This window comes from Mytilus edulis, chromosome 1 (genome assembly GCF_963676685.1).
Source record: "Mytilus edulis chromosome 1, xbMytEdul2.2, whole genome shotgun sequence".
NCBI lineage: Eukaryota > Metazoa > Mollusca > Bivalvia > Mytilida > Mytilidae > Mytilus > Mytilus edulis.
The window spans coordinates 71,203,137-71,224,930 of NC_092344.1; the positions used below are offsets into that span (position 1 = coordinate 71,203,137).

A 21,794-nucleotide genomic window follows, 5' to 3' on the forward strand; every position below is an offset into this window, starting at 1 on the left:
TAGTTTGCATTCGTATGCTAGAGTTATCACCCTTTGAATTGAAAATATATAACATTGGAAAGTGTGAAAGACATATCGTTAAAACACTTGAAATTGGAATTTATTTTTTTTATATGGAAGACATTGTATCAATGATATTTGCAATGGTATATTGGCTCTCTATGTTTCTCTGTTGATAAATTCATTGTATCAATGATATTTGCAATGGTATATTGGCTCTCTATGTTTCTCTGTTGATAAATTCATTGTATCAATGATATTTGCAATGGTATATTGGCTCTCTATGTTTCTCTGTTGATAAATTCATTGTATCAATGATATTTGCAATGGTATATTGGCTCTCTATGTTTCTCTGTTGATTGATTCATTGTATCAATGATATTTGCTATGGTATATTGGCTCTCTATGTCTTTCTGTTGATTGATTCATTGTTTCATTGGAATGTATTTTACAAAGTTCAAATACAACAAAAGAAGTCGTATTTTATACCTTCATAGTTAACGAATACCTTAATTCCTTAATTTTTTTAATTTTTATAAAAAAAAATTCCATGCAGCTCATTATTTTAAAGAGGGACGAAAGATATCAAAGGGAGAGTCAAACTCATAAATCTAAAATAATCTTACAACGCCATGGCTAAAAAAAAAGACAAACAGTAATACACATGACCCAACATAGAAAACTAAAGTATAAACAACACGAACCCCACCAAAAACTAACGTTCTTAACGTTCAATTACACTTGGCGAGTTGTACAATATAATGTAAGCAATACTTCTTATATCTACTTTCTAATCCATGCATCACTTTAATAAATACAACCACCACTACTACAACGCATGTACCTCTATTAATGGGTCATCCCGCACCTAAAAAGGTCAGACCATTCTAAGCACACCTCTATTAAAGGTGTTTACTGATGCTTTGACTCCTTAACAAACTTACTTTTCAAGATTACACAAAATACTAACTAACGCGAAATGTAGTTTCACACTTTATTATTGTAAAACTGGGTTGTATTTTTGTAACAGCTTAGATTATATTAAAACATACAAATAATTTCAGGTTTGCTTATTGTTTGTCTACACTTCAGTGAGTAAAGGATTAAAACTAAAAACACTTCGGGCGTGTCATAAATCTACATTTTATTAGAAATAGCAGAAAATACCACGAAGCGTATGATTTTATAAAATAACTATAGAATAGTTTTTAATAAAAAGATACACGCTTGCGGCAATATATTTGTAACAACAAAATAAAGTTTGTGATGATTTCATATTACAATGTACATTTGTCATATGTTTGAAATTCGATAGTAATATAGATTGTAGAAATATAACGGTACTTACAATCAACGGTAATAGACAAACTGGAAATAGTTGACCAATCATTACGTATCCCTTTAAACTTAACAAAACGCAAAGAATATAAGACAAGGCAGTGGTGTATGACAAGTAAGTATGTTATACAACATTCTATTTATAAAACTAAGTATTTTACTTGTAGGCGGTATAGTAATTAATCATAAGATTTATCCTTGTTTAAAACAACTATATCCTTGTATAATAATACACGTGATTTGACATCATAATGACTTGGTCATATTTTTTATTTTAAAAATAAATATCTTCTTTCAATGATGATGTTATATTTTTAAAGTAGAGCGAATATGCTTAATTCAATGAAAAGTATTTTTTATATCTATTTGTTATCTTATAGCATTGACATATCTGATATGATTTATTTCATAAAATTCAATAACCTAAGATAGGGGGAAATTTTGAAAGGGGGTATTAAAACGATTCCTGTTTAAGATCTTTCTTAATCTCAATTATTTTATGTATTTACTAAAACTGTAAGTCCGGAGCGACGTAATAAAAAAGTGAGCTTTAGTTATAATCAAATCATAGTTATTGTGGGTATATCACAGTTATCAACATTTCAATGCAGATTTATTTCCCAATATAACTGAGCATATTTTTGCGACATACATAGTTTTATCTTGTAAAGATGAAAAGCATATATTGTAGCGTCTTCAATGAGATTGAAATAAATTAACTACAAACTATACTTTTTATAATTCAAGACAACATGATATGTTTAGTGTATGTTAAACAACATACACATCATATGTAAAACAAAACATCCCAAGTACTTAATCTTCTTAACACAACTTCAGAAAATTTATTTTATTTAAGTGGAAATTACTGTTAGAATACATGGTTTGATAAATTTCATAGTCATGCGTTAATTTCAATTAGTTTCTTCACGGAAAAAGTATCCTCTTACGGGAATTTATATGACATCATTAGCCATGGTGTTGTCAGTTTATTTTCAATATATGAGTTTGACTATCCCTCTTTTATCTTTCGTCCCTCTTTTACAAGTCCTTACGGTTATTTTTTAATCCTTAAATTTATTCATCATAATTTTGTTTTATTTTAATGATAATTTCATAAATTAAGGGTTTGCTCTTTGCACTAGTGAATAGGTTTTTAAATCAAACGGCCATTTTAAATTAATCATTCGTTCTGATATATCAATAAACGATCATAATAGCCGTTTCCGATTAAATTCAGTTATAAGAGCTATGCCGAATCTGTTTGCAAAAATTGACATGTGTAAAACCGAACTTTTTTTGTATAGTCAGAGTTCAAAACGGAATTTGATATAATTGTCATCAGACACCTATTTAATAGAAATCATCGGGTGCTCATGTAAACAACTATAGGTCTCACTATGGATTTCAATAATAATCACAGCCAATACCGTATTGGTACCTTGAAAAGTCGCCTGTATGAGTAAATGTGAAATCATTTGACAAAACAACATTCTGATATACGTGAAAATAAATATAACAGCAACCAACGACAACTATAATAAAATGCACCTTACCTGTTGGTGACATATGCGGAGCAGGGTCTGTGTGCATTTTCAAGGTCCTAAGATATCTACCGTTTGTTTGAATGGTTTTTGTTGTGTTAATTTGTGTTACTAAGTTTTTAGTTTTTTATTCTGTTTTGTTTTGTCTTTTCGTCTCTTCTCGTTTTATTTTATTGTGCTGTCAGTTTCTATTTGACTTATGAGTTTGAATGTCCCATCGGTATTTTCTGTCTATACAGTCTTATAAAGTTGATTTTTTTCTGAATGTATTTTTATCACAATATTTTAAGGTATTTATCCATCTGAAAATTTTGTAAACATCCCAGATTCTGTTGGATTAAACAACGGTGATTAAATTGATAATTTAATAGTGCAAATAAAATGATTTGGTTAATACTCTCTATATTCGTGCATATGGGAGGAGCATATATATTAATCATCTTTGATACATATTGTTCTACTGTTTATCTCTGACCACAAGAAACATGGTGGTGACTTATATTAGTTAGTTGATATTAAAATAATGTAAATAAATATGGAGGTAAACAAAGAAATATACGAGTGAATCAATGAAGAGGGATAAAATCTAAGTTTTAGATATATATGAGTAAATTTGCAAGAGTAGTTAATATTAAAAGTCTCTAACAAAAAATCTATTTTTCTTGACAAATCACATGGATATTTCGTTTTTTTAGAAATACAAAGAAAATGTCTCATTAGTCGTCACTGTCAACTGTTAACTGTATTTGCTTGTAGTCTACACAAGTTACACTAGCGAAATTTCGAATATAGTGTATCATTTATTTTGATATGATATATTTTTAAAAATGTTGCTGTAGATGATTAATTTTGTCGTTGGTGAATGAAAAATTAGACTCTGTCCAAATCTGAAATTGGTATTTCATTGCTAAAATCTACGTCATCATATATCTGGTGGATAGTTGCCAGTTATACCACATTTTCTAATTTTATATAACGGTAACTGACATTGGTTATACATTGGCAAGAATTTGACAATTGTTTTCTGTTTGTTTCGTTAGTTGGTAGTTTTGAGTTTGGTTTAGTCAATTTTTATGGGGGTCCCTTTTTCAATTTACCTTGGAGCCTGATATTTTTTTAAATATTTTTTTTCAATGTGGGATGAAACTGTCTACGAGATAGCAAAGATTTCTCAGATAGAGTTTTGTTTTGATACAGCAATATGTCAACACGTTGTGTTAGATATGGTTACCAATATAAAAAAAAAACATACAGACAATTCAGTGTACCATGAATATGACCATGACATTGTTATGATTTCTAAATACTTTCAACAACATTTTATTATGTTTTATGTTTAATTTCTTTTATTATTTTTTTTAACATTTTAATCACTAGAGTAATGCCATTACTTTTACGTTCGTGTTTTACATTGATAATGTGGTTCGTGTATCGTATGAAAAATAACATGAGAACTGAAACTTGTAAAGAAGCATAATTTAAGGTTGACCGTTATGGAATAACCGTTTAACAAATGATATCGGATATGTTCCTTACGTCGTAACTACAATCCCCTTCCCTTTCATGAATGTGACCTACCGAATTAGACTATTTACCGGATTTGTAATCACACAAGCAACACGACGGGTGCCACATGTGGAGCAGGATCTGCTTACCCTTCCGAAGCACCTGAGATCACCCCTAGTTTTTTTGGGGGGTTCGTGTTGTTTATTCTTTAGTTTTCTATGTTGTGTCATGTGTACTATTGTTTTTCTGTTTGTTTTTTTTTTCATTTTTAGCCAAGGCGTTGTCAGTTTGTTTTAGATTTATGAGTTTGACTGTCCCTTTGGTATCTTTCGTCCCTCTTTTAAGATAACTACATTGTACCTTAAATGAATTACAATTTTTATTTAAGCCATCTTATTTATTATATATATTCATTTATTACATTTATTACATATATTCAACGGCAAAATACAACATAACTCTTTACTATCATTAATACATACAAAAATAGCTAATACAAAGAAACATTCTATAATTCAAAAATAGTAATATCATTAGATTCGATAATGTTTTACATGGTATTTCCAAGAATGTGATTATGAAAAACGCATGCAATAACAATCAGGTTCTATTTGTAGAAACTAAGTTTGGGTTTTGTAGTCATGATTCAGTCTCAATGCCTGGAAATAAAAAAAGAAACAATGCATGTAACATGTTCTACACTGATGAAAGCTATCTGCGTTTTATTGGAAAAAGTGGGTTTTCGGGTATTCTTGTGACACATCATGCATGCATAACCTCAACAAAGTCATAAAAAAACAATTTTAATTGTTGTTTATATCGTACTATAAGAAATAATGATCATTATGTTACATTATTACAGAATTATATGACTGTCAATTGATGAAAACGCAACATCTGTTTATCAAATACCACTTAGGAGTAATCTGTATCTAATTAAAAAGAAATCATTACGTAAGGGTTTCGTTTTAATCAGTTGCTTTAACCCCTCCATATTCTGAATGTGCCTGTTCAAAGTCATGAGCCTGTAATACAATATCTTTTGTTGTTTGTTATATTTGTTTTTCGTTTATTATTTTGCATTGAGTAAGACGTTAATCGTCCAATCGTTCGAAATAGTTGACATTCATATTACATATCCTTATTTTATATTAATGCGGTGAAAAATTTAATAAAAAAATAAAAATATGGCGCATGAATAAATCTAGAACTGGCATTTGCATAATTTTTCTGTTAATGGTACTCCATTTGTTAATTCAGTCTCATATAAATTGCCTATAACGATGCGTTGTCGCTCTAATTTTTCTTTGACGACAGTTATTCTCAGACAGAACCTTGCTAGCGATATTGTATCGTTGGTTGAATTCTAGGTGAATGTCATGTTGTCATGGAGATTTAGTTCTTGAGGTTTAGCATAAGTTCAAATTACAAAATTTCTTTTTTGATTGAAAACCCATTTCTTGTAATGACACTAAGATTGGCGTCCAAACTACTATGACAACAATTGTCTTAAGATATCTTATTAAAAAGTAAGGTGATGCTTATTAATTTTGCAAGATTTGAAATTTCCCTGATAAAAGTCTTTCGATAAAAGAGGTATTTTCAGCTTCCAAAATGCAAACATTCCGCTACTTTATAGCAACATTCTAGCATTCTATAAGCCTGTTTTGCAATTACAAACATGTGTATAACGAGGTCTTCAGAATAGGATTGAGAAGATTTAAAAACACAAAATGGGACCTCATTGAATATTATTGTGGAACAAATACTTGGATTAAGAAAACGAAGAAAAGTAGTTATTGATAACGAAAGATACCAGAGTGAAAGTCAAACTCATAGATGGAAAATACACTAACAACGCCATGGCTAAAACTAAAAAGACAAACAGACAAATAATAGTACAGAAGACACAACATGGAAAACTAAAGATATAGCATTATCGGAATTAATGTCAGTACACCAGCTGCTCATTTATGACAATTAATTTATCCTAATTGATGTTCGAGTCCTATTTTGAAAACTTGAAACAAGCATTGAAGGGCTGACAAAACCCAACTAGAACAAAATTATCAACATCCGAACATTTAAATCAGATGTATGCATAAGGGAGATACATTCCATAAATTGAAATGATTTATAAAATTTAAAATACGATATTAAAATCAAACAATATCCGTATGCTTATTCCAGTACCGAAACAGTCGGCTACTTGGCTGGTATTTAATACGCCAGGGGCTTATATTCTACCAGTAGAGTTATTGATTTCATATGAACTAATTGGCTTATATACATATCAATATTTTGCTATGTATAACAGGTTACCTTCTGTAGGCTCTAAACCTGAATACAGGTTACCTTCTGTAGGGTCTAAACCTGAATACAGGTTACCTTCTGTAGGCTCTAAACTTGAATACTGATTACCTTCTGTAGGCTCTAAACTTGAATAAACTCTTTTACTCGAGACAGTTGTAATGTCGTCCTGTAAAAGAAGTACAACATAACGTCCCACAATTGATGGCAAGTTTACGAAAGCATAATTTCAGAATCTGATATTAAATAAAATGAATATAGTCGAAATAAATTCAATAAAAAAGATGGAAAAAAAAGCAAGAATATCTAGATAAATGGATGGCTTTTCAACGTACATTTGTAAGACAAAATGAATATCTATTGATGTGTTATGAATATGAACCGTGTGTTGACAAAGGTCGACATGATGAGCCTGAATTTTCACATACTAGTTCAGAAAGTAGCAATCAACTGTAAAAAAAAAATGTTACCCTACCCGTATATATTATTCTGCTTCCGAGCCGACAAGTCTTGTTTCTTTCTATATGCCAAGTGCTATATAAGTTTCTTATATGACCACAAAGATACGACCTACTGCACGCGAGGCGAGCATGAGATCTAAGATACAGGATTATTCAGAAGAATAAAATATTTCTTAATAGCAAATTAAAAAACTAGGTTTTAATACAAATAGTAAAAGTACATACAAAAGCAATTTCGTCGGTTGTCTTTGTTGTACTGGTAAACTTTTCTTTCTTTCGAAACACTGATATTTTCCGTTTCCATGAACTTTGAATCTGAAATATATTTAATTCACTTAATTTCAAGTTGTCTACATGTAAAATTATATTTCTAGAAATTGTAAGTCCGGATTTGTAAAACAAACTTCTGGACGGTTCTGTCAAAAATTAGTAGAGATAAGCTCCAATCTAAATCAGAATCATTTACTACAAATACAAATTTAAGTTGTTCCTTTTTTAGAAAGATTTCAAAATCAGCATGGCAAAAATGTCAAGCTATCTACACTTACAATGATATTCCCCGAAATGGTAAATGATAATTTAAAAGAAGAAGGTTTGGCGGGATTCGCCAACAATAAGAGGGCGGTCATGATCAATTTGTTTAATCTAATAAGAATTAATAGATTCTTGAAACACCTAGTGATCAATGAAGTTTGGGCGGCTGGGATACGAAAACGGGTTATTGAAAAAATAAAAATTCTGCAAAATATCTTTAAAAGATTATAATCTGTTAATTGTTAATTATTTTTCTATACAATCGCCTTGCGTTCATATCTCAAATTGATTACTTTAAAACTTGAATCTATGTTAATCGATCTAGTTTTATAGTTTAAAGGTGTGTATATTACAGGTTGTTCTGCGTATTCATAGATTTATTCTTAAAACTGATAAAGATGCGATAAAATTTGTATAGCATTTAAATTCATAGTCTATACATGCTATACACATTGAAGCATCTGGAAACTTACTTTTGGGTTTAATAATCCATGTACAATTAATATCAGCAATCCCTGAAATTATATGATGATATAACTATAATATTAAAATCAATTATTTTATTTATATACTATTTTGAAAATATGGGGATTTTATATACCCATCTATAAGATGATACATTAATAAGCAAATATTAATGATATGTTCCTAATTTATAAATCTAGTTATATCTAATTAAAGACCAAATTATAAGTAATTATCAAATATTGGTTCCAGAAATATTATTCTAAAACAAATATTTGTTAGACTTTACGACACTTTCTCTTAAAGCATTCTCTTCTATTTAGAATAGAAATCCAAGCCTGTATGTATATAGCCCAAAAGCATCACCGAGCATCAAAATGCGCATTTGGTGCAGTCACAATGACACATATTACTAGCTCTTGATTGAAACCTGTGTTGTGGCCTGTTATTCACATAGTGTATCTCTATCACAATAATTCGAATAAACAAAACTTGGCAAAAGAGATACAGAAAAATATCACTTTCAGATATATATCATGTAACTCAAAAACTAGTCTTTCACAGAGTGCTTGCATCTAACATATTCCTGTGAACTTGTGATTAAGTATACTGCCGAAACTGGGTCTGCTTTTTCTTTAATTTTAAATGTAAATGCTTTACAGTTATATTAAAAGGTATCAAATAAATTAAGATTAAGATGAGCTTCTGTCCGATTTCTGATGTTATCCTTCAACTATTGGACAAATAACAGATAAACACGCAAATAAATGTTTGCTCATTTTTATTTAATTTTCAAAAATCTATTTTGAGAAGCAAAATAAGTTCGCACTACGAGCTTCAAAACCACTTAGACTATTCGTTTTCCTTAGAAAATGCTGACTGTCTGTCTTCGTATGGGTTACAAGTCTGTTGAATTGTGAATATTCTTATTTGAAAAGAATCTCCCCCTTGCATAGCTCTTTTTTCTTGTCTGGATATGGCTTAAATTTTGATATTAATATTAGCACTGTTTACTAAGCATAATAGTTTTGAAACAAACAAAATCTTTGAACTGTATTTCATGCATTTTTTTCAATATTCATGTATTTCAAACAGCTACAACAGAAAGGCGGAAATCCTACATGTGTTTATCAAGTTCGTCATTACTATTCTAAATGTAACATGATCATGAAAGCGGACCAATCGGCAATCCTCGTGTGACTCCGCTACTCTCCTTTCACAATAAGGTACTGAATCGGCCGAGTTGTGCCGAATAGAAAGCGGACCAATCGGCAATCCTCTGGTGACTCCGCTACTCTCCGTTCACAATAAGGTACTGAATCGGCCGAGTTGTGCCGAATAGAAAGCGGACCAATCGGCAATCCTCGTGTGACTCCGCTACTCTCTGTTCATAATAAGGTACTGAATCGGCCGAGTTGTGACGAATAGAAACTGGACAGCATTGGTTGAGATAAAACTGCCTACCCTTGGTCTCGGTTGTCAGTTTTTATTGGACTTTGTATCAATTGCTCTATAAGTGTCTATTCTAATTTTACCCTGTAGCATTTTTTTCTTTCGTTTTTTGTATAAATAAAGGCAACAGTAGTATACTGCTGTTCAAACTCATAAATCCATGGACAAAAAACAAAATCGGGGTAACAAACTAAAACTGAGGGAAACGCATAAATATAAGAGGGGAACTTTTATACTCAAATTCTCACAGTAGCTATTTATAAATGTACTCACCTGAAATGAGTTGATGATAACAAATAAATAACTCAAAACGATAGTATCTTCATTTATAGAAAAGAATCCTAAAGTCCATGTAAATCCGAATAGTGGTGCTAAAACTGAAAAACACCTAAATCCAGATCTACAAACATAAGTATTGTTAGTTATTTGTTTTTCTGTCCACAGATGTCATAAATAAGATCAAAAGCAAACAAACAATATTTTCAAAAAAAAAAAGAAACCACGTTTTATTTTGATATTCATAAAATGTATTATTGATAAAAATATTGATACAAAAATTGCTCGGTACATTTAAATACATCATTATGAAACTCCGTCGCTTCAAGTATTTCTCAAATTTGTGATATACCATCTCCCATCCCATGCAGTTCTTATCTTCTGTATGAACAAAACTCGCATGTTAAACAATTCGACGAAAGAATATTCAATCCAAATCATTAAGCGGAGCATGTAAAGTCTTTATTTCGTATCCCAGTTAAAATCTCAGTCGTCAAATCAGTCAGCTGATCGAGTCATACCTTTGAACGAACATTGCGATTATAGAAATTGTCAGTAGATATTCTTAGACAAATGAGCATCACTGATGAGAATTTAGTTTTGAAAAAGTGCATCTGGTGCATTAGAAATGGTACCAAGGATTTCATTGCAATCATTCTTGATCAAAAATGAAAATCGTAATTATAAATAACCAAATCCATTTTTTCATCAGTTACAACATATTAACTTTTTAACTTTTTTGGATTCGAGCGTCACTGATGAGTCTTTTGTAGACGAAACGCGCGTCTGGCGTATATACTAAATTTAGTCCTGGTATCTATGATGAGTTTATTAACACATATAAATCATTAGTTTTACGGTTCAAAAGATAAGATAGGACAACAAAATCCAACGGACGGGCCGCAAAACTGTAGTACAACTTAAAATTATTTACACGATTTCCGGTAAAAATTAGGTTACAACTTTATACAATATCTATTTATAAAAGAGTACTTACATAAATTTCTGTAGTTTTGTTTGCTTTTTTACAGCTTGTATTGAGAACAGCTTCCGCACAACAAATACAAAAATCATAAAGTTGATCTGGAAGAAATGACATGATTGGATTATTTTCTTGCATGATCCATATTCTTAATTACTAGACAGATTGCATGGCGGTTGCAGTTATAAGTAAACTGATAAGACTTGGAGCTTACTTGCAGCCAACATTTTCTTTAAACTAAGGATGGAAATGTTTGCATAAAAAGTCATATCTTGACTTACATCTAAAAATTGACAATTAGGGTCGGTTGAAAACAAAAGAGATGATTTCAGCTTTCCAATTATGAACTTTCCATTTCCAAGTAGCAACATTACAACAGCACATGCATACGGGGTATATATCTCTCAATTGATACGATATTCCCGTGCTTGCAATTCCTATCATGATTTTCTTAATAGAGGATTGCAGCTCACTATGAAGCTATTAAACCAAAAGTTCCTAATGGTGAAGTTGAAATCGTCCATTCGTAAATTTTACGGAGTTGGTTAACCGTTTTGGAATAACCGTTTCACAAATGATATCGGATATGTTCCTCACGTCGTGAATGTGAACTACCGAATTGGACTATTTACCGGATTTGTTATAACATCGGCAACACGACTGGTGCCACATGTGGATCAGGACCTGGCTAACCTTCCGGAGCACCTGAGATCACCCCTAGTTTTTGGTGGGGTTCGTGTTGGTTATTTTCTAGTATTCTATGTTGTGTCATGTGTACTATTGTTTGTCTGTTTGTCTTTTTTATTTTTAGTCATGGCGTTGTCAGTTTATTTTCAATTTATGAGTTTGATTGTCTCTCTGGTATTTTTCGTCTCTTTTTAAATGTATCACCAAGTTTTACCCAAATATAGATCTGATTCAACAGTTTGTCATATAAAATTGTTCTTTATGGATTATAAAGCCCTTTTGAACATTATCCTTATGTTATATTAAAGATTTATAATACATTCTTTTATTTCAGAATTTTTGGAACAAAACAAACTCGTCCTGTTTGTTTCTATTTCTTTTAAATTTTTGATGATGAAACTTCTTTTTGGTAGGTAAGTGTATAAATTCTAAATTCTAAATGAAGTATTTCATTTTTATAATTGAAAAAATATGCAACAAAAGCATTCAAATTTTTTAATTGATATATAATGAAGTTTTAGGTATTACTAGTATATTGAAAACTTACAACAACTATTACAGCACAAGGTGCGAAAAACGCCCAAATTAGTCCATTGCTTGTTGATAACCAACAACTGAAAGAAAAAAAAAGCCAATTTTTTTTTTTATCAAATTTGATCATTTCTTTTTTCTAAATAGATAGATAAATCACAAACTTCTCGAAAAGTATAAGCGTTTTGAGAGAAACCCTCAACATTAGATGTATGTTATATACTAGCTTAATTTTCCAAGATAATGTTTTGATTACTTGAAATGAATTAAAATACCCTTTTTTCTGTGATAATTGCACCCAAAATACTGTAAGAAGAAATGAGAAAGACATTCGTCTCTATATTAAATATATTTTACGTAAAGCAACTGTATTTAAAATGTGCATAACTACAACACAATTATTTTCGGAAACTTAGGTATAAGATCATGCGGACTTCGTTCTATTCATTGTTTGCTTGCATTGTTAAATGCGTACTAGTACTCTTGGTGCAATTATCATTTATCGTTCCGCCTTTCAAACTGAACACCATAACTTATTGGTATAAGTCATGTTTTATTGTTGGTGACTGTACTTTTGATCCTCATCTGTAAGTAATTAAACTGGTCTCCATGTGCATATGAAGTATACTGAAAAAAGTTTATGTATGTTTATAATTATTCAAAGATATATCAAATGTAAACTTTTGTTAACCACCATTGAAGAATCCAAACTGTCCAAAAAAGTACTTGTTCGTGCCGGTTTTTTTCATACAAGTTTCCTGACTTATATGTTATAGGTACTTACTATTTTCCATCTCCGTATCCCTCTAGTTTTGTAACTCCCATCGATATTGCAACAATAAGCACAGGTATTCCTATAGATAAAGACACTACATTACGTTTTTTTATTATCATTTATGTACATTGATTTGTAACTTAAAAAACAAAAGCAGCCAGTAGGTTGAGTCAAGGTTTCCCCACCACCTTCCCCATACGACTTTAGAAAATTTCCAAAAGTTGGTTATCAAACTTAAGATACTGTGTATTAGACTTTCAAATGGTCTTATGTCTAGAGCTCAGTGTTGCCTAAATTTAGAGTTCTCGTGGAAAGGGTAAGCATTTCCTAATTTATTTTTTACATATATCGTGTTGCAAATGAGCAGTACTTAAAATATAACAATAACGGGGGGAAATTCATTGTGTGTTTTGTTTGTTAGTTGTGGTTTGTATTGTTCGGGGGCGGGTCTAGGAGGTCTGTTTTCGTCAATAGTAGGCACTAACCATTACGTAGAGGTTTTTGAAAATATCCCATACAAATCCTGCAAACATATAGCAGAACGTATTCTATCATGATACTCTATGAAAACGGTATCATATGTATTTCCTATTCCCAGCTACTGGTGGATTATCGATCTTAAAACGTATCACAACTTTTTTTCCGGGTTTATTTAAAAAAAAATGTTGTACTCTTTTTACTATCAATAGGTCTCTAACCATTTTAATTATTCAAAACTGATTGTATGCTCTATAATGGTTATCATGTTTCTACCTTTCGTCATTTTTTGATTAGCCATGTTTTTTGTTCCAATCTTTGCACTTAGAATTTGACGTTTTAGCTGTGTTTTATTTATGTTTTCATCCTTTAAAATATACATTTTTTCATAAGATATTATGGAAATTTATTAATTTGCAAAAATAAGCAAGTACAACATCAGTTTCATGATGTTTGGGTAAATAAACGTGGTATAAGAAACATACAGATACTTACCCCATGCAATTGGAAGCAAAATAGGTGTTATTGAACGTGGTTCCTTGGATACGGTGGCCAGCATTTTACCATGCACAATGCCTTCTGCAACCATCATATGTATACCAACCAAGAATAAGAAATGAAGAACAACGGCTACTACCTTGCAAGCGATCTGTAAGCATCAAACAGGGGTAAATAAAATATTAATTGAAAAGAAATAACAACATACAATGGCAAAACTGTTTTGAATTTTGAAGTTTCTCTCTCTCTATGATTTTTTGTTGGAAACATCTATCATTTACTTTGAATATCATAACATACTATAATATAATCCAAAATAAATTCCTCAATTTATTTTCACATTTCATTTCTATTTCTGTTACTAGTAATTGTAAAAAAATAAGTTGGCGATACACATGTAAAAATTAAGAATACAAATCACCTTATTATCCGTTCCTTCTATTCCAGCTAAAAATATCACATAAGCTAGGAGGAAAACTACGGCCATAGTGACGAGAATTTTTGACTTGTCAGTTGGAACATGTCTAAAAAGTAGAAACAACAACAGTTATATCTAAGTTATTTAACTGGAAGCTATATAATATCAGAGTGGTTCTGATGAATCTAAACATTCGGTTTTCTTCTGTTTCGAGAAATTATTGTTTTAAATTGCTTTTATTTTTAAAATGTATATTGAAATTGTAAAACAGTGTGTCAAACAGTGGATATCTTAGAATACCATAATGATGAAGTGTGATAATTGATTGACCAGATTTTTTTGTGTGTGTTATTCGTGATATGAGCACCAGTTGCAATAATTGTACCAGCATACTAGGAGAGGATCTGACGAGTTTGAGTTCAAGTAATCAATTTTGGTATTAATATCGGTTCAAAATGTTCATTATTAAATAGTCTAAATAGCTTCTTAAGACATAGCAAAAACACTACTATTGAGTATTGAATTGTTCTATATAATAAGGATGTTCTTATCCCGGGCATAAAAACAATGCCGTATTTGGCAAAACCTTTTCAACTTTTTATCTTCAGTGCTGTACAACTTTGTACCTTTTTCACTTTCGATCTTTTATATCTGGGCGTTATGTATTCGGGTTTAGTTTTCTGTAATTAGTTAATACTTCAGTTTCTTTATGTATATCTCTTTCATATTCATTTGATAAAATTTACTGTTTGCAATAGCATGAATTGTTCTATATAATAAGAATGTTCTTATCCCGGGCATAAAAACAATGCCGTATTTTGCGAAACCTTTTCAACTTTTGATCTTCAGTGTTGTAAAACTTTGTACTTTTTTCACTTTCGATCTTTTATATCTGGGCGTCACTTGTAAGTCTTGTGTGGACAAGGCGCGTTTTTTGGCGTATTGAATTTTAAACCTGATGCTTTATGTTATCTATTAATCATGTTTTTCTTTGTCTAATATGTTCTATTAATTTGTATTGTAGTCCTGTAATATTATGTTGTCATTTCAATGTTATATTTAACTTTACCATTAAAGTGCGAGGTTTGGCATGCCACAAAACCAGGTTCAACCCACCACTTTTATTCCCCTTTAAAAGTGTCCTGTACCAAGTCAGGAAGATGGCCATTGTTATATTATTGTTCGTTTCTGTGTGTGTTGCATTTTAACGTTGAGTCGTTTGTGTTTTCTCTTATTTTTAAGAAATTGAGATAAGACGTGGCACGGTACTTGTCTATCCCAAATTCATGTATTTGGTTTTCATGTTATATTTGTTATTCTCGTGGTGTTTTGTCTGATGCTTGGTCCGTTTCTGTGTGTGTTACGTTTCGGTGTTATGTCGTTGTTCTCCTCTTATATTTAATGCGTTTCCCTCGGTTTTAGTTTGTTACCCCGATTTTGTTTTTTGTCCATGGATTTATGAGTTTTGAACAGCGGTATACTACTGTTGCCTTTATTTATCATAAAAATATAAACTCGATAACAGGATCCTTAAATTTTTAACAAAAAAAATCAAGTTAATGAATCAATTGAATTATTTTAATGGATAACTGATTTGTGTCGGGAGCGTTTTGCAAAAGTATTTAAATTTATGTGAACATTAAATAATATTAATGATGAAAGGCCCTTAAAATTGTTTTACTCGGATATATCTAAAACCGTTGTCTGCATAAACTATTATGAATGCAACACAATTTTCTAATATTCCCTAGAATGTCCGAACTTTTTTCAAAGTATTCTACGATTGTTTCTGAAGGATGGCAAAAAACAATTCGATGTAGATTTTTTTTACCAAGAAATTGACTAATGAATGTATATTATTAAACTTACCTCCACTCCATAAAGTATATTATCAACAAAACGACAAGAGCAGCAATGGATACTGAACAACCAATTTGTGTAATAATCCCAAGATATTCGTCGTGATTGTCTGGCTGAAAACATGGACATATGTGCGATAATTAACCTTTACAAAGAATTTCTAGATAAAGTGATATGATTATCAAGGGACTACTATCCATCATAGCCTGGTTTGTGTTGTTTGAATTTAATGTTTCATTTATGTCTCATAGAATAGGAGACAATTAAAGTAAACTAATGTTCGATGAAAAACGATGTTCCTGGATACAGTTGCTGTGTTCTGTTTTTTCCAGTTTTCCAGTTGAGTTTCCTTAGGCTTCAATGTACATATACTATAACTGATCAACGGTATTACAGAATAGAGCATATTTATAAATATATCATCAGCTAACCGATAATACGAATTATCATGTGACAAAGAAACTGCTTTAAAGCATCAATAATTGCACAATCTCGCGTTCTCTTTATATAGTTGTACTTTAAATTGTTGTAAAATGGCTTTGATGATTTAGTGCTTCTGACCGTGTGGAAGCATGTTCGCCTTAAGTAGTGGGCAATTAAAAGTTTGCGTTGTCTATTAGGCTCTTAAAAGCTGTTCACATCAAAGCGAAAGGATTGGATTATATCCAAACTAATGTATAAAAAAATTTAGAATTATCATTCTGTACAAACAACAATTATTATTATGACAGGCATGTGGAAATATATCGTCAACTAAGCTGTCGTTTAATCGATATTTATATAGCTATTATCAATAAAAGAATGAATACATACTATTTCATATAAACTCAACAGAACAGCAAAGTTTGTCAAATGAGTACTTGTACATTCTGTATAGGTACTATTCTGATGAACAGTCTTTAATCCGTTTGCTGACCAAAAACCATTTTTCCTTTAATGATAAACAAGTTTGTGTTCGAAACAACAGGCGATCAATTTTCCCGCATAAAAAAAGGAAATTTAATAGTTACGTTGATAATGATATAACTCAAATTTGGAACAGACATGAAACTTGAGTAAAAAGACATAACGTCCCCAGACTTATTGTTAACTAGTACTTTTGGTCGTAACATTGTTCCAAATTTTACATTGCACTGATCAGTATGGTGATGTCTTTCGCAGATTTAATTCTAACTTATAAATAACTTCAATAGGGTTATGAAAAACAATTGGTTTATTAGACACCAAACCCTTGACATATTACAGATTCTCATCTTTTTATTTCATTTCATGCATTTTTGGTTAGATTCTCGGTTCTTATTATTTTAGTTTCAGGTGCGGTATTGTGCAGAACAATGATTGTGTTTTCAATATTATTTCTCATTTGTAAAACATTCTATGTCTGTTATAATTAGATTGCGGTTTCTGATTCCACCCATTGTATATCATACCTCCTATTTGCTATGTCATACAAAGTAAGTTTTTTTAACAGGATTCAAACAAAATTATAACAGTTGTTATCGTTATCCAAGCTTTTATGCTTTTCACTGAAAAAAAGATGTCGCAGGAACAAAACGTCCGTCCTATTGTACGTGTCCATTATCGACGTCGTATGGTCAGTGATGTCGCTTTCGGTGAAAATACATTGTTTATTTAATGTATGGATGAACAGTTGTCGTTATACACATTGCATCAACTATCAACTATCATATATATATTCATATGACGAATTATTGCATTAATGTTTGACTGTGGCACATACTCAAACTCTTTTTGAAGCTGATACGATTCAGATTGGTTATGCCTTTCGATTCTAAAAGTCGACACATAGTGTATTAAACACTCAATCGCTTCTCCACGCAGCAGCAATAACAAAAAGTAATAGCACTTTGATTGTTGATTTTTTTCGAATGTCGTTTGATGCTGAAAAGTATGTTTATTTGTTATTTTTATTCATTCAAAAAGTTGACTTTTAGAAATTGACTCATTAAACAGTACTTTTCTGTTTTGCTTGAACGACTACTTTAAACGAAAACTCCCCTTTTAATAACTAATTAGACTTACTCCAAATTGTAATCCCAGAACGAGCATCTAACTCCTTCGTCGTGAATCTGAAAAAAGGTATGGCGATTATGAAATATTATTTACCGCAAAAATATTCGAAATATTCGAAACGATAATGCCCGGGTTAAAAAATGTGAAATAATTTTTATATCTAGTGAATTTAAATAAAATACTTAACTTTGGTTGGTTTTTTGTTTTTAATTAATCATATAATACACATTAAATAAATAAAGAAGTATACTCTATTTGAGACATAGTTGAGGAAGTCAAGGTGTGAGTTTTAGTATTTCAAGAACTTCAGAAGCCTGTGTCACCTGTTGATATATTCCTTCTGCATATAGTTTTAAATAGTTTGTTTTGTTATTTAAATAAAACCCCTTTTCACAACATCTATTATTTTTTATCATGTACCTATCAAATATGTTATTCTATATATTACCTGATCATATTTGAAGTATAGATATAATGGTGGATTCAAACTAAGCATGTCGATTCCTGGTAGAGCCAGTGAAAGAACTGACGTTATCACTGTAATGTCCTGACCATCGACACTGTTATTAAAAAATCGACAAAATATATTAAAACTCGCAGATCTATATCTTATACATTTCAAGTAAATCGAACTTATAAAAAGTCTTAAATTAACAATTCACGATGTATTGGCTCGAAAATATGTTTAAGCATTTCGGATGTATTTCGTTTAAATTCAGCTATTTCTTAAAGCTAGCAGAAAAATATGAAACAAATGTTTAAACTGGAAAATGCCTGTACTGTCAATAAGAAAGTCAGTATGACAGAAGATATCAGTTTTCTAACTTTGAGCGTGCACACAAAATGATGCGGGGTTCATTTTAAATATCTTATTTCTTACAGTACATAACAGACTTTAAAATCGTTATAGGAAAGCTTATAATCTAACATAACTCTATAAGAGATAAAACAAACAAAAATAAAATATCATAATCATGCGTATTTCTCATGTTAATAGAAATTAAGTCACCGAACACATGAAATTGGTTGCTGTACTTCATATATCATTTCATGACGAAATATCATGAAAACATGTTTTTTTGGCAAAATTCAAAGAAAGTCATCCAGAAAAAACTTGTTTGAATTATGTTTCAATAAATAGATAACAGACTGTATAGTTATTTACAAAATTCTTTTAATTAATATTACCTTGTTTTTCTTGGCAATAACTGCGCTATCGTACTATAATGAATTGCTATGTATCCTGTTGTATTTGCTCTTTCTACAAATAGATATCTTTTTTTTTGAATGATTCTCCATTTTTTCAAAACCATTGAACATTTTTTTCAAATTGGTTTTAATGCTCTTCTAAAAACCATCATTTGATATCTGGAATACCCATTTTTCTAATGAGTTAAAAATTTCAGGGGTCTTATTAAAATGATGAATAAAATTAAACAAAAAGGTAGAGGAAAACCTGTCTTTAAAAAAAAAGAAGTGGAGGTCTTCATAATAACATTAACGGTACCAATTGTTCTGCACCAGATGCGCATTTCGACAATACATGTCTCTTCAGTGATGCTCAAGGTCAAAATATGTAAAATCCAAAGCTTATATAAAAGATGAAGAGCTATAATCCAAAAGTTCCAAAAAGTATAGCCAAATCCGTGAAAGAAATCAGAGCTTTGCATGAGGGAGATACATTCCGTAATTTATAATAATTTTTAATATTTTGTAACAGCAAATTTAATAACACAAAAAATCCGTATTTTCATGCCAATACCAGAGTACTGGCTACTGGGCTGGTGAAACCCTCGGGTGGTAAATGAGACTCAAATTAATGATACAAAACAATGAAAAAATCAGTACCTTTCAAGCTCTCCTTAGCTAGGAAGAGACGGTCGTCCTTGCCAAGTGGTTGATTAAATGCGTGGAAAGTTATGTTTCCTTCGTTGTTTTGATTTATTTCTACATCTAAAAAGAACATATTACTAACAATGAATAATGTTTAAAGCAACTGAAAATGGTAAACGATAAAAGTTAAGCAATGTTAAACATTATTTAGGTTACGACATTAACAAATTCAGAATGTATCTGAAGAGAGGGTATGTGATCTCGATGAATATTTAATCTATCAACTTTCAGGTATGATAAAAGTTATATTCCATTCGATATTAATGATAATCACATCTAAATATATTACAACATTATATGTTAAATGAATGTCTTCAAGCCTTTCTTTAAAAAAAAGTCTAATTAATCTTAGATAAAGTATTTGAATCGAGATATCATGATCTACATCTGTTTTTGTCTTAAAGTAGCGTTTAGTCTATTGTTTTTTTCTTCAGATTTTTAAAGTTAAAGTTGGTTTAAACTTAATGAAATAATGTACAAATAACTCAATTACCCAAAGATGGTCTTGAAATTTTCAATGTTTTATTGTTGTTTTCAAGTGAATTAAATGCAACACTAGCAAATGTTGATGTTATGTTCAATACTTTAGCTGCGTTGTTATCTCCAACCTGTAAAAGAGGAATTCTTATATATATTATTAACGGAATACGAATGATTTCAAGTATTGAATAAAAGTGGAATAAGAAACAACGATAATGAAAGTAAAACAAATTCATAAATCATTTCAAGTTTGTTCTTATTACAAACTATAAAGTTTTTATCCGATTCGTAGTTGACATTACAAGTAACCTAAACTACAACATAAAAGCTTGTCATGGCTCAATGTGACTCTATATGAAATCCATTGATCTGTGGTTAATTTTTATACTATTATGTTGGTATCTACATAATCGCTTATTTAAATATAGAGTCCACACTGCAACAAGTGTATTACGATATTTCTCCACTCGAGACAGTAAAATTTTAATAATTAAAGCGCGAGGCTTGCCGAGCTTTTTAAATTATTAAAATTTAACTGTTGAGAGTGGAGAAATATCGTAATACACGGGTTACAGTGATGGAATCTGTTTCTCTTCTGATTTTTATCCTTCCTTTTCAAAGATTTGAGGAAATGGGTGTACGTTTGATGTGACCGGCGTCATTTTTTTCGTGACGTCAGAATAAGAAAATTCAGAAGAAAACAAGAAAATTTAACGTCACAATTTAATTTCAATCAATCATTTGCCAAGGACAGATTTTCCCTAGTGATGAGAAATATTTTCCTCACACCGGTCAGGAAACGTGAAAATAGCTTTGTATCTTTTATGAGCTTTTGAATAGATACCTCTTGCCACAAATCTCTTGCTGTATCACTGGACAATAATGTATTTGTAGCTGACAAGTAAGCCTGAAAATTAGAAAAAACAATGTAGTTATATGTAATGCATAGTATACATTATGTTAGGGGAAAGCATTTTGTGCTTGTACTATTATGCGATCACTGTTTCTGTTATATTTCGTATATAAACATCTTTAAGATCAAATTATGTTTCTACCTCCCCATTTTTTTGGGGGAAAAGTACTTGAAATTAAGAACCGTTTACACGTTACATTGGAAACACAAGTTTGTATTGCAACTTAATTTACCTGTGTATTAATAAGGGTTATTTACAGAGACATTCGTCTCATTTTTGTTCACAGAATTTTTATATATAAAATGTATACTTATTCAAACGGTAAACATAATTTAACAGAATACAATTAATCTTATATT

At 30.7% G+C, this 21,794-nt stretch overlaps 2 protein-coding genes across 9 annotated transcripts in view; both read right to left on the reverse strand.

The window, feature by feature from the left end:
- Nucleotides 1-1,515, reverse strand: part of LOC139488483 (adhesion G-protein coupled receptor D1-like) — a 55,607-nt gene extending 54,092 nt beyond the window's left edge. Inside the window, exon 1 of the mRNA XM_071274161.1 lies at nucleotides 1,349-1,515. Within this exon, the coding sequence (XP_071130262.1) occupies nucleotides 1,349-1,390 (42 nt within the window). The 5' untranslated portion in view covers nucleotides 1,391-1,515. The remainder of the gene's footprint in view (nucleotides 1-1,348) is intronic.
- A 3,223-nt stretch (nucleotides 1,516-4,738) lies between these two features.
- LOC139488499 (adhesion G protein-coupled receptor E3-like) overlaps nucleotides 4,739-21,794 on the reverse strand; it is a 37,597-nt gene continuing 20,541 nt past the window's right edge. For 6 of the 8 annotated variants that reach the window (XM_071274185.1, XM_071274191.1, XM_071274199.1 and 3 more), the window contains 18 exons: nucleotides 21,366-21,428; nucleotides 20,535-20,649; nucleotides 19,997-20,101; nucleotides 19,337-19,409; nucleotides 18,597-18,708; nucleotides 18,158-18,204; nucleotides 16,928-17,045; nucleotides 16,124-16,227; nucleotides 14,258-14,360; nucleotides 13,834-13,987; nucleotides 12,871-12,940; nucleotides 12,103-12,169; nucleotides 10,884-10,969; nucleotides 9,884-10,010; nucleotides 8,167-8,208; nucleotides 7,385-7,474; nucleotides 6,711-6,867; nucleotides 4,739-5,047 (listed from right to left, as the gene is read on the reverse strand). In XM_071274185.1, coding sequence (XP_071130286.1) covers nucleotides 5,028-5,047; nucleotides 6,711-6,867; nucleotides 7,385-7,474; nucleotides 8,167-8,208; nucleotides 9,884-10,010; nucleotides 10,884-10,969; nucleotides 12,103-12,169; nucleotides 12,871-12,940; nucleotides 13,834-13,987; nucleotides 14,258-14,360; nucleotides 16,124-16,227; nucleotides 16,928-17,045; nucleotides 18,158-18,204; nucleotides 18,597-18,708; nucleotides 19,337-19,409; nucleotides 19,997-20,101; nucleotides 20,535-20,649; nucleotides 21,366-21,428 — 1,653 coding nt within the window. In that variant the 3' untranslated portion in view covers nucleotides 4,739-5,027. The remainder of the gene's footprint in view (nucleotides 5,048-6,710; nucleotides 6,868-7,384; nucleotides 7,475-8,166; nucleotides 8,209-9,883; nucleotides 10,011-10,883; nucleotides 10,970-12,102; nucleotides 12,170-12,870; nucleotides 12,941-13,833; nucleotides 13,988-14,257; nucleotides 14,361-16,123; nucleotides 16,228-16,927; nucleotides 17,046-18,157; nucleotides 18,205-18,596; nucleotides 18,709-19,336; nucleotides 19,410-19,996; nucleotides 20,102-20,534; nucleotides 20,650-21,365; nucleotides 21,429-21,794) is intronic. The other 2 variants (XM_071274232.1, XM_071274238.1) reach the window with 2 other exon arrangements.